This window comes from Tyto alba, unplaced genomic scaffold (genome assembly GCF_018691265.1).
Source record: "Tyto alba isolate M040663 unplaced genomic scaffold, T.alba_DEE_v4.0 Super-Scaffold_42, whole genome shotgun sequence".
Lineage (NCBI taxonomy): Eukaryota > Metazoa > Chordata > Aves > Strigiformes > Tytonidae > Tyto > Tyto alba.
This window is the reverse complement of record NW_024881318.1, coordinates 33,867,086-33,879,513: the sequence shown is the minus strand read 5'-3', so window position 1 is coordinate 33,879,513 and position 12,428 is coordinate 33,867,086. Positions and strand designations below refer to the sequence as shown.

The following is a 12,428-nucleotide window of genomic DNA, read 5'->3' as shown; positions in this document are numbered from 1 at the left end:
CTGTATTTTCAACAAACACAAATGAAGGGAAAATAGTTATTTGACAACTTCTATACAAGTACATTAAGTGTGCCCCTGGATATTAGTTAAACATACAATGAGGAAACATTCTGGTGCTTTACTTCAGAAGCTGGGTTCTTAGGTTTGTAGATGAGACTTGTGCAACAGTTGCCTACTGGGTTGAAATGTAACTGTTCTTATTTCCAAAAGGCCACAAGAGTATTTATTCTCAAAACAGTTTACATTTTACTGTATCACTTTATTACAAGGCAAGGAACATTCTTGAAATAATTAAAATTGGTGTAACTGAAAGAAAACTTTGCTTTACTCTACCATAAGACAGTTTTTGCCATTTCTGTCACTTTAGTTGTGAAGACTGAGTCCCCCGGGGAAAACTTGCAAAAGTAATTATGCTTCCTATGTAAATGTGTCAGGGAGAACCATTCAGTGCTAAGATGATGAAAAATGACAAATCCAGAGGCATGCCTTTGAGACAGAACAAAACTGATGATATAAAAATATCATTAAGCAATTATTACTTACTTAAAAAGTTTTAGGTGTGCCTGTATGGCACACCCCAAATACAGATCCATGCTATTATTTTTGTCTGAGTGTGTGGTTGGGTGTACTATGTCAGTACTGAGTTATACATTTTTGTTTGTATTTTAAAGAAACATTTACTAAGGGTAAACTGAAGTTGAAACTCTGGCAGAATTGAGGCTCTTGTGTCCCTAGAGTCTCTTTTAATGATTTATCAATGAAGATGTTATAAAATCAGTTTGTTACACAAAGAATGTCCATTTCAGCAATTTTGCCCTCAAATTGACTATTTTATAGGGCAAAACAAATGTAAAGTCAGAATTTAATTCACGGGTTGTTGAAACACTTTTTTTTTTTTAATTGCTTCAGCAATAAACCACATTTGCCTGAACTGATTGCCTAAATTAGAATTAGCTCCATAGTCCTTCATAGGCTGATTGTCTTCTCTGGATTATATCTCTTGGGTGTCATGAACTGTGCTCTGGCAGGTCAATCCAAACCAGATTATTTGCTGAATTGACCCCAACCAAAATGATTTGTCTTCATTTTTACTGATGGAAGAAGAAAAAAACTTGGCAAAATTTGAGTTTTGATACAGATAACATCAGATTTTGGTTTATAGCCCATGAAGAATAAAACCTTTCCCATCTTTTTGAGAGTTTCCCAAAAACTTTTTCAGAGTATTCAGTTATGCTGCTTGAAAACAGATGTAGTACTGCCATTTACTTTGATGCAAGTCATGAAATGACCTAGGAAGGAGCAAAGGGTTCTTGGCTAGTAAAACAGAAGATCATGCAAAAAGATAAGAAAACATAATTTTCACTATTCCGTGTTTATATTTAAGATTCTGGGTTATACTTGACACAGTGGTCTCTGTACAGAGAGGGAAAATAGAACATAATTACAGGAATCTCTTGTAAATGTTCATAAAAGATCTGGTCCAAACTCATGCTGGTTTAGATTAAAATAAGCAGACATGCCAATTAATACCATCTGAGAATCTGCCATAGTGGTATAGCTGGCCCTTCATTTTCGTATTAGGTATATTTATTTTCCCTCAGAAAACTACTTAGTCTGGGCTGGGCCTTAAAGACATTTTCTTTATTTTGGGACATGGTATCTTTGCTACTTTTGTATTTAGTCTTAAGTGAGAACAGAACTTCTTCAGATTATCTGGCTCTTACTTATTGTATACTTGAAATTCCAGGCCAACTTTTTATTTTTGTCCTGTTATACTTTTAAAATGCAGTTTTCCTCCAGCGCCTTTGATGGGTATGTCCCTTTGTGTTAGGCACTATGAGCTTTTAGAATGATAGTAGTCCTACTATGCATCTTATTAAAACGCTTGACATTCCAAGAATAGACTTGTTATATTTGTGCATGATTTTTTTCCCTATGTATAAAAGAGAAAATAAACATTTAAATAATCAAACTGACAAAATCCCACCCTAATTATATTTTTTTATGTAATTATAGATGTCCTAGGATGGAAAAATCAAACCTTACTTACTTTTCTTGCTCTGTTGAAAACTGTGGATTTGTATTTGGGGTCACAGCATACTAATGGTTTAACTGCCCTGTAATGAACTGTGCCTTAACAAAGCCCATTGATAACAGACCCAACAGCCTGAATCTATTTTTTTATTCTTTTTTTTTTTTTTCCTGCACAAATAATGATCCCTTTAGATCTAAGTCTTACACAAGATTGACCTGATACAGCAATCCCATTTTTCTAATTTTTCTCAATGCAAATGGCATGTAGTCAGCATGTTAATTGTGCTTCAGTGCTCTGTTTCGAAAGTGCTATTTAAACCCTGATGGAATAACATTACCCCCATAACAGTACCCTATACTGACATTCAGTCTGAACAGGATGTGTCTAATTCTGATACAGCATATCAACCATATGTTGCAAAGCAAGTATCTCAAGCAAGGGAGAATTTACCCATCTATGGTATAGGTCACCACAGCAAGGCTGGGTGATATTTAAAGCTACATTTTTGCTCTTTGTGAGCTACTTCAGTGTGCAGGCATAGCACCTGCAAACTGCTTCTTTTCTCTCTAAGACTGTGCCAAGCTTCCTCTCTAGAAAAAAAGGGGCTGAGGGAGCAGCCACAGTGCACTGAGCACCAATTCTTCTCTTCCAGCTCTTTGGCAATGACTGGGCTGTGTACTTGCAGCATGATCCAGCCCTTAAACTAAAGTCACTGCAAACTAACTTTTCTTTCTTCATGTTGATTGACTCCAAAATTCTGGAAAATGCTGCAATATTGCATAGTAGGGAAAAAAACATCACTCAGGGAGTGCTTATGTAATGGGCAGAATAAGATAACAAGGACACTTACTTTTCAGCTTTAACCTCTGTGGCTAGAACTGAATGTGGACAGCTATATATATTTCTCTTGCCTGAATGATTTTACCTGGTGTTGTCATATATTCTTTCAACCTTGCTGATGTAATTGAAAGATAATCCAGAGATCTCAGGTGAAAAGTTGATTTACCAAGCAAAGTCACGGAATTTGGTAAATATTGCCATATTCACTGGCAAAAAATATCTCCAGAGCCATTGTTCTTGCTCTCTTGGGCTGATCAGTGTTGTTTTAAATGGGATTCAGATGCCCAGGTTTAGCTTACCCCCAGTTCTTAAATTAAGCAGTTTCATGTATCTCCACTGAAGCTGCAGTCACTGTAGTAGGGCTATGATGCATACACATGATGCAACTATAAACCTTAACAGATCTATGTTTCTTGAAGCAGTGACTGTAAGAAAATCTTGCAGAACTCAGAAGCAACTGCAATATTGCTTACCCCAAGCATCCATCAAAACTTGCTTCCCTATTAAAAAAAAAAAGAAGCAAGTAAAACAGGCAGAAGTGCCTCCTGTAACTGTGTCTGTATCAAGAAAGAGATTATATTTGTTTTTATTAATTTTATGGTGCATACTTCCTCTTTTAGAAATTTGAAGTTTGTAGCAATATAAAACCATTCAGTAAAATAGTTATAAATAACTGACTATAGGAACTTACCTTTGTAAATAAGAATACGCTATTTCTTGCCTACATGACAGTTCCTTAGTACTACTGCATGCAAATATTTCATATACTATTTACTGAGAGCTTTAAGAAATATTCTTCAACACCTGGTACTTAAGGTTCCTATTAGCACTTAGTAGCCATCTTTTTTTAAGCTAACTTGTCCTCCTGAAGTCTTTGTATGGTAGAAGGAATGATTGTGTATCTAGTTTTTTTATGTGAGAAGCTGAGAAGCGGTGATTGACTTGTCCACCTTAAAAATGCATTTTAGATTTAGAAGAGAAACCAGATTTCCTATGTACCTGATCCACCATTGAAACTCTATGCTTCTTCAAAAGTGTATTGTGAAAATAATAAACCCAGGAATTAACCCCCAAAACATAAGATGGAGAGGCTTCTGTGATATCTCCAAGTTCATCTAGATGCGTACCTGGTTCTTCCTACTGTTAGAGACCCTTAAAAATAGAAATTAATATACTGATAGCACAACTAGCTGGCAGGAAATCCAAGTCTGCCAGATGTGAACTGAAAACATAAAGACATAAATCCACTTGGTCTCTACCCAGCATTTGCAGTCATGAATCAGGGACCCTGGTGTCCTTGTATTTCCATTTTATACCGTCTGTAGAAAACAATATTGTTAAGAGCTTATGAGTTCTTTCTTTTAAGCTACTGTTAGGACATTTGCAGCATAAACAAATTTCATAATAATTCTGTGACAATGATAACAGCAAGATTACAGTTTCATGAAAAATTTTGATTCCTGACTTGGAGGCAGCTACATCATCAAATCAAAACTAACTAAACCCCTTCAACCAGTTCTTCTACATTATTCATTTATTTTGTTTGTTTTGTAAAGTTAGATATTATCTGTATTTATAAAATTGAGCTATTTCTGTAGCAAATACTATTTGTACACATTACAATTGGAAAAGTCATTCAGGTTAAATATTTATTCTTTATTAGTCAGTTTTCTTCCTGTCCTTTGCCAGTAAAAGTAGTAGTCAACTCAAATCAATATGAGTTTCATACAAGGCAGGAGCATAATGCTTTGGATTCATAAACCCGAACTTATTTACACCACAGTTGATGAAAGAATTTGCATTGATTTCTGCAGTGATATATCAAGAACCTTTACATCAACTCTTATTCAAAATCTTGACGTTTTAAAGTTGGTTTCCTAACTACGTATTGCCTCTATATGCCTGCTGGTACATTAACTGAGAGCGCTAAAGTTGAGTACCTAAAACTAGGGAGAACTTTTCTTGCATGTAGCCTTTCTTTAGTTCTATGTGTGTGTGAAGATAGAAGATCCACTGCTAAATTGTCTAACTTACTTTATTGTGCCTTTATTCCAGGTCGTTCCTGTCATGTGAGTCTCTGGCCTCCACAACATTAAGCTTGTCAGAAAGTCAGTCTACTTTGAGTGTGAAGCAGGAGTGGTTGCATGGGTACAGGACACTTCCTTCTGCTACTCCTGACCAAGGTTTACAAAACGGCAGTGAGCTGGGGGACTTCCTAAATTTTTCACCTGGAACATCTGTGTCCAGTCACTGCATCTCTAACTCATTACCATCCTACTTACATGGCATGGAAAATAAGAGTTCCCCTTACTCTAGTCCTCACCATTCCTCAGCTCGGTCTCAACCAACCCACCCCAAAAAGAGAGCACTCTCTCTATCTCCTCTCTCTGATGGCATTGGGATCGAATTCAACACAATCATCCATACATCCCCAAACTCTCTGGTGGCCTACATCAACAGCTCCAGGACATCACCGGGAAACGTCTCCCCACAGCCTGAGGTCTATGGACATTTTTTAGGAGTGAGAGGAAGCTTTATACCCCAAAATTTCTCTATCCCAACTGCCCAGAAAGGCCTTCTCGTGGCTAATGGCAATGTCACCTTCCCAGGGTACATTGAGAATGGGGCTGGTGAGTACCAGCGGATGCAGCAGCTGGAGCAAGCCAGCTTGCAGATGGCCACCACAAGTAACACGGTGATACAGCAGGGCGTGCCGCCCGTGGACAACCAGGTGGTGGGCATCCTGAAAAATGAACGGCTGGATGACTTCTCAGGCCGTATGGTCAACATGCCTCCCCCATCCCTGCTGCCGCTGCCTCCTCCACAGGGGCCACCCCCGCCATACCATGCTCACCAGCACTGGCATCCACACAGCCTCCCCAGTCACATCCACCCGCTGCCTGCAGCTCCTTCTGCCCCAGGCTCCCTGCTTGATGAAGGTGGTGAGCTAGACCATTTCCCTGGCAAGCATGGCTGTCGCTGGGTTGACTGCAATGCGCTGTATAGCCATCAAGAGGAACTTGTGCGGCACATAGAGAAGATCCATATAGAACAGAGGAAGGGAGAGGACTTCTCTTGCTTCTGGGCAGGGTGCCCACGAAGGTACAAGCCATTTAATGCCCGTTATAAACTGCTGATTCACATGAGAGTTCACTCGGGAGAGAAGCCAAACAAATGCACAGTAAGTCCAAATTCTGTCTCTCTTGCCAATAAAAGACTTTATAATAGTCATGAAAATATAGAGAAGTTGTAGTTCTGCCTTTGCTTGTCCTAGTTAATGGTGTGCTTTTTTAACTGTTCTGTGTGGATGAATGATTGCTCCATCTTTCCACCTAGATAGAAAAGGAAAGGTATTCTTTAATTTGATATGTACCAACAGATAGGATTAGACAAAATTTTATTTTCTAAACTTATAAAATTTTACTGTAAACTGCAAAAGTGACATGGTAGGTTTTCATAAAGCAAAACTTAAGTACCATCAGTACTTAAGTACCTGAATGAAGCACACATGCAGGAAAAGTGCTGCAGAATAAATGGCACAATTTGTCCTGAAATATTCTTGCATCATGTTACTCCTTTTTGATTCGAGGAACTTTCAGGAACTTGCATAATGTTACCACGAGAAACTGAGAACAGTTGGGTATTTTCTAAAGCAGTTGTTTGTTTCATTACTAACAAAAAAACAGATCCACGTCCCTGGTTCCATTAATATAGTAGGAATAAAACACATAACCATTTCTCTGTTCACAGACTCAAGCAGCATTCACCCCTCAAAGTCATATTTTTTTTGCTGTTTTTCTTAGAGTCACTGCAAGTCAGTTTCACACATACATAATCACATAGGGTAACAATCCAGCTGGTAAACCTTAGAATCAGTTTATATTTAGATTCCATGAACCATCTATAATCTCTGTAATTCAGATTCTTGATTGGCCTTACATATAGTCTGTATTTTGTATGACCATTAGTTTACCCTTACTAAGTGCTTATTTTATGTAATCAGAAAGCAGCCTCACCAGTGCTATTTCCAGTTCCCAGCATAACATAACAAAACAATGAATATATGATTTCTAGGAATAGCTGCTGGTTATTATTCACTTGAAAAACAACATATTTGTTTATATGTTGTGAAATATAATGTGGGTGCCCAGTTGAATAATTTTATTACCATGATGTAGAAGTTTGCTTGTGCAGTAGATAGAGGAAATTTTTTTCTTTCACTTTTGTTAATTCACAGGGCCAATCTCCTTCAGGGAGAGCAAGTATCTTCCCAGATCTCTCTAGTGAATTTAAAGGACCTGGTAAAGATTGTGTCATGACACCAGGAAGATTTTATCTTTCCCTTTTGTCACTTAAATCAAAACAATCCATTCATAATCTGTATTTGTCCATTTGGGATCTTTCTATAATTTATTTTCTGGTTCTGCTTGTAGGATACCTCTTTCTCTAAAATCATTATGAAGTAAAAGTCTATGTCCACTGCAGTTTGTACACTAATAAGAGGCAGTCTAGTAGACCAAGCAGGGAAGGAAAAATGGCAAATACACATCTGTTATATGAGCCAACCAGAGTTACTACAGAGAATATAGCAGAATTAATAAGTCTTTGGGAGGAACTATCTTAATGTAACGTATCAAGACATCCTATAGTCAAAGGCAGCCAGTTACACTAGTTACCTTAGTGACATCACACACTAGACATTGTGTGAGCATTGTACGCGTTGACGGTTCCTAACGTTTTGCAAGAAACAATCTTCTTGTTCAGCATTTATCGCAATGGACCTGGTCAGTATATTTGTCACATAGTACTTGTTTCTGTGCAGCTGACTGCTGAAAGTGTATTAATACTTTATGCTGTGTTGTATATTCCAATGTATTGTTGTGATAGTTTAGCAAGATTTGCAGGGTTTTAGTAATACAAGGTCAGGGTTACTTCTAAGTTGTTTTATTGTAACGTAAATAGGGATAATGCAGAATCAGTTGCACAACTAGTTATAAGATGAACTTCATAAAACTGTTTTATCATTCTCAGTTATCCCTCTGTGGTGATGAAATCATATATTTGAGAAGAGACTTGAAGAACAGCTAGGACTGCAGTACTTGATGTGCTTATAGTTAAAATCAGAGCCAAGTAGAATATTCCTTTGACCTCAGCATTTATTTTGCCACATCTGAACTAGTTTCTATTTATCTATTTAACAAAAATTTGAAGTGATAAATTATAGCAACAGGCAACACTCTAGTCTGTAGTTCCTTCTTGTTCTGGATGAGGAGTCTTCTTTGATTCTGGAGGATAAAAGTGTTGTAGGGTGAGTATTAATCAAATAACAGCACATAAAAACATGCGACGATCATGATAATCATATCCAGACTTAAAGTTGAGCATTCTGAAGGTCAGAAACTCAGACCATACTGGTCCCTCTATACAAAGGTAACTAGGGTGGAGTGGAAAATAACTGCATACTGGTCCTGATAGCTTTGTTTCATATTGTTGTTTTTCTGTGATTCAGGCTCTTTTTTTCCCACTTTAGCTGAATTTGTTACTGAAGCTGCATGTTCGGATTAGATCTTGGTAACTTGATCCAATATACTTTCTCTGTGTACTGAAAAATCATGGTACATTTTTCATTCCTGCTCATTCTAAAAGATTCATTCTTGTTCTAACAAAATGCACCTTAATTTTAAAAAGCATGAATTTCATGGAGTCCTGCATTTTATTTTATATGGGAGGCCAAAGTAGGTGATGCTTGGTCTTGCTTTATTACATGGAAATTTGTGAAGTTGAAGAGTACCTGCATGCAAGAGGCCTCACCTGAAGTTGTCTTGTTTGGAATAGGAATTCATTAAATAGCTGTTAAAATGTATTGGGCTCCCTTACTGTTCATTAGAACATCTGTCAGATTCTATTCCAACTTACTGCATCTGGAACGTATTCTTCTTTTTAGTGACCTGGTTTAAAGACTAAAAAAATTATTCATGACTTGGTAATACATATTTAATGTCTATTCCAAAACTTCTTTATATAAAGTAGGTATAGCATGTTCAAATGAGTTGTATTTATTTATTAATCTATACATTAACTTGTACTTTGTAGGAATAAGTTAAAGAAGAAGTTGTTGAATGAAAAAATGATATTAACATGCAAGCAGTTAATATGCCAGTGGCAGAGATAAAATCTGTAACATTTTTCAGCAGTTATCACACAGTGGTATCTGAGGTTCCCTCAAATTTCCTCTGAATTAGAAAAAAAGATAATTCCCAGTAGCTGTGGAAACCCCACAGTAGCAATTGGCAAATGCTGACCTTTTGCTGTACCTGTAAGCTTATTTTCTACTCAGTGTTCCTTCTTTTATAGTGTGTATTTTTGTACTTTTCAAGTTCAGCTGCAATAAGAGGTACTTAAGTGTTATTGTCATGCTGTGCAAACAATAAGCTTAGTATATTTATTCTGGTGTAAATAGCAACAGCATGTTGTTAGAGATAAATTTTAGGCTCTGTCTTTGCCCTTTCATTCAAGTACACTAGGAATGCTTCCCCTTTTGAAATGGAATTAAATTTTTTTGCTTTCTGTAAGTTCTGAATTATGTTTCAGCACAATGTTATTAGTTTTTTAAAGTATGGGATAGTAATACATATACTGCTCTTTTTATCACAGCTGTTAGATGTGATTTAAACCAACAATGCTAGTATTCCTGACAGATTTGAAGCAACATCCATGTAACATCTGCTAAATATCTGAAATTACCCCACAATACATCAGTCGACTAAGCATGTAAACCAGAAGATACGGTTAAAAAAAAAAAAAACAAAACACTGACATAATGCTTTTTTGAGACATAGGTAAACATCTTTGGGTGAGCATGAGTATTTATATAGATGTGCTATTTGAAGAACATGTGCTTGGAAGATGGTGTTCAAGATGAAATATTGATTAAAACCAGAAATGCATTCTGGTAAAAATGATTGTGAAACTTCTTCCATCTTCAGGCTTTAGCAGTGTGCCTTCATATGTGTCCTGGGTTGAGTGAGTGGTGGAGTTTTTTGGTGGCAGGGGAGGGGGCTATTGGGGCGTCCCCCTGTGAGAAGCTTCTCGAAGCTCCCCCAGCTCCAAGTCAGCTCCACTTCTGTTTGGGAAATTGAGCCAATCAGCTGCGCCTCTGCGATAACATATTTAAGAAGGGACGTGGTGACGGGCAGTGGGACTTCTGAGGAGGAGTTTCTACAGATGCATGAACACCAAGGTCAGTGGAGGAATGGAGGAAGAAAGGAGGGGGGAGGTGTGCCGGAGCAGAGACCCCCCTGTATCCTGTGGTGAGACGGCAGGGCGCCCCTCCTGCCACCCATGAAGATCTACGGTGGAGCAGACATTGATTTATGGCCTGTTGTTCCTGCTCAGCTGATCAAGGTTCTGTGCCTGAAGAAGGCCGGGGTCTCATGGGAAAAGGTAGCCCCGCTGCTGTAATTCAGCACTGGGAGGATTGCAGCATGCGGGGGTGTCCCACGCCGGAGCAGCTCGGGAAGGGCTGCAGCCGTGGGAGAGAATCCAGTCGGAGGAAGTTAGTGACCCATGACGGAGCAGTGTGGGGAACGCTGCGGCCCATGGGAGGAATTCAAGTTGGAGAAAGTTTGTGGAGGACTGTCTCCTGTGAGAGGGTGACCACGATGGAGCAGGGGGAACAAGTTCCGGACACTCCCCTCACCGAAGATAAGGGAAGTGGCAGCACTGACTGCACCCCCCATTCCCTGTCCCTGCGCCACTGGGGGAGGAGGTAGAGATATCGGGAGCAGAACTGAGCCCGGGAAGAAGGGAGGGGTGGGGGGAAGGTGTTCTCAAGATGTGGCAATGCTTCTCACTGTCCTACTCTGTTATGTGTTGTTAGTGTCTGTAATAAATGTTCTTTTTTTCTTCCCCTAACGAGTCTGCCTTTTGCTCGTGATCATAAAAGGGGGATTTTTCCCCATCCCAGTCCTATCTTGAACCCCAAGCCTGACTCTCTGTCCCTTCTCATTGCTGGAGGGGAAGGGAGAGAGAGCTGCTGCATTGTGGTTGGCTGCCAATCAGGCCTAAACCACAACAGTTTTTGGCGCCCAACGTGGGGCAGAGGGTTGCGATGTGATAAGGATATTAATTGGGAGTGGTAATGAGCAAAATACAGACTGAACTCCGTTGGTGGAATGATCTTTGTAATGTCTGTAGTTGTAATTGTGGGGAAGTTTTTTTCAGGTGTGGTGAAGGCACTATGGGTGGATGTTCTGTATTATGTCTCAGTATTTTGTCAGTTATGTTTTATTTGGGTGTGGGGAAGTTCCTTTCAGTCTGGTTTTGCTTTCTCTTTCTTCTGATGTTGATGTGTATACTGTATTCTGTACTGAATGTTGGATCTCTTAATTCTTAAATACGTGATTCGCAGAGGCGAGGGGTGGAATGTCCTGGGTTGAGTGAGTGGTGGAGTTTTTTGGTGGCAGGGGAGGGGGCTATCGGGGCGGCCCCCTGTGAGAAGCTTCTCAAAGCTCCCCCAGCTCCAAGTCAGCTCCACTTCTGTTTGGAAAATTGAGCCAATCAGCTGCGCCTCTGCGATAACATATTTAAGAAGGGACGTGGTGACAGGCAGTGGGACTTGTGAGGAGGAGTTGCTGCAGCTGCATGAACACCAAGGTCAGTGGAGGAACGGAGGAAGAAAGGAGGGGGGAGGTGTGCCGGAGCAGAGACCCCCCTGTATCCTGTGGTGAGACGGCAGGGCGGCCCCCCCTGCCACACATGAAGATCTACGGTGGAGCAGACATTGATTTATGGCCTGTTGCTCCTGCTCAGCTGATCAAGGTGCTGTGCCCAAAGAAGGCCGGGGTCTCGTGGGAAAAGGCAGCCCCGCTGCTGTAATTCAGCACTGGGAGGATTGCAGCATGCGGGGGTGTCCCACGCCGGAGCAGCTCGGGAAGGGCTGCAGCCGTGGGAGAGAATCCAGTCGGAGGAGGTTAGTGACCCATGACGGAGCAGTGTGGGGAACGCTGCGGCCCATGGGAGGAATTCAAGTTGGAGAAAGTTTGTGGAGGACTGTCTCCTGTGAGAGGGTATCCACGATGGAGCAGGGGGAACAAGTTCCGGACACTCCCCTCACAGAAGGTAAAGGAAGTGGCAGCACTGACTGCACCCCCCATTCCCTGTCCCTGCGCCACTGGGGAAGGAGGTAGAGATATTGGGAGCAGAACTGAGCCCGGGAAGAAGGGAGGGGTGGGGGGAAGGTGTCCTCAAGATGTGGCAATGCTTCTCACTGTCCTACTCTGTTATGTGTTATTGGTGTCTGTAATAAATGTATGTTCTTTTTTTCTTCCCCTAACGAGTCTGCCTTTTGCTCGTGATCATAAAAGGGTGATTTTTTTTTCCCCACCCCAGTCCTATCTTGAACCCCAAGCCTGGCTCTCTGTCCCTTCTCATTGCCGGAGGGGAAGGAAGAGAGAGCTGCTGCATTGTGGTTGGCTGCCAATCAGGCCTAAAGCACAACAATATGGTATGTTATATATGGCATGTAGTACGTATTTTATGTACAGCATATGCC

General features: G+C 40.2%; 1 protein-coding gene across 1 annotated transcript in view; it reads left to right on the top strand.

The window, feature by feature from the left end:
• The window catches only part of GLIS3 (GLIS family zinc finger 3), a 183,882-nt gene that overhangs the window by 45,082 nt on the left and 126,372 nt on the right, over window positions 1-12,428 (top strand). The window contains exon 4 of the mRNA XM_032989626.2: window positions 4,931-6,056. Within this exon, the coding sequence (XP_032845517.1) occupies window positions 4,931-6,056 (1,126 nt within the window). The remainder of the gene's footprint in view (window positions 1-4,930; window positions 6,057-12,428) is intronic.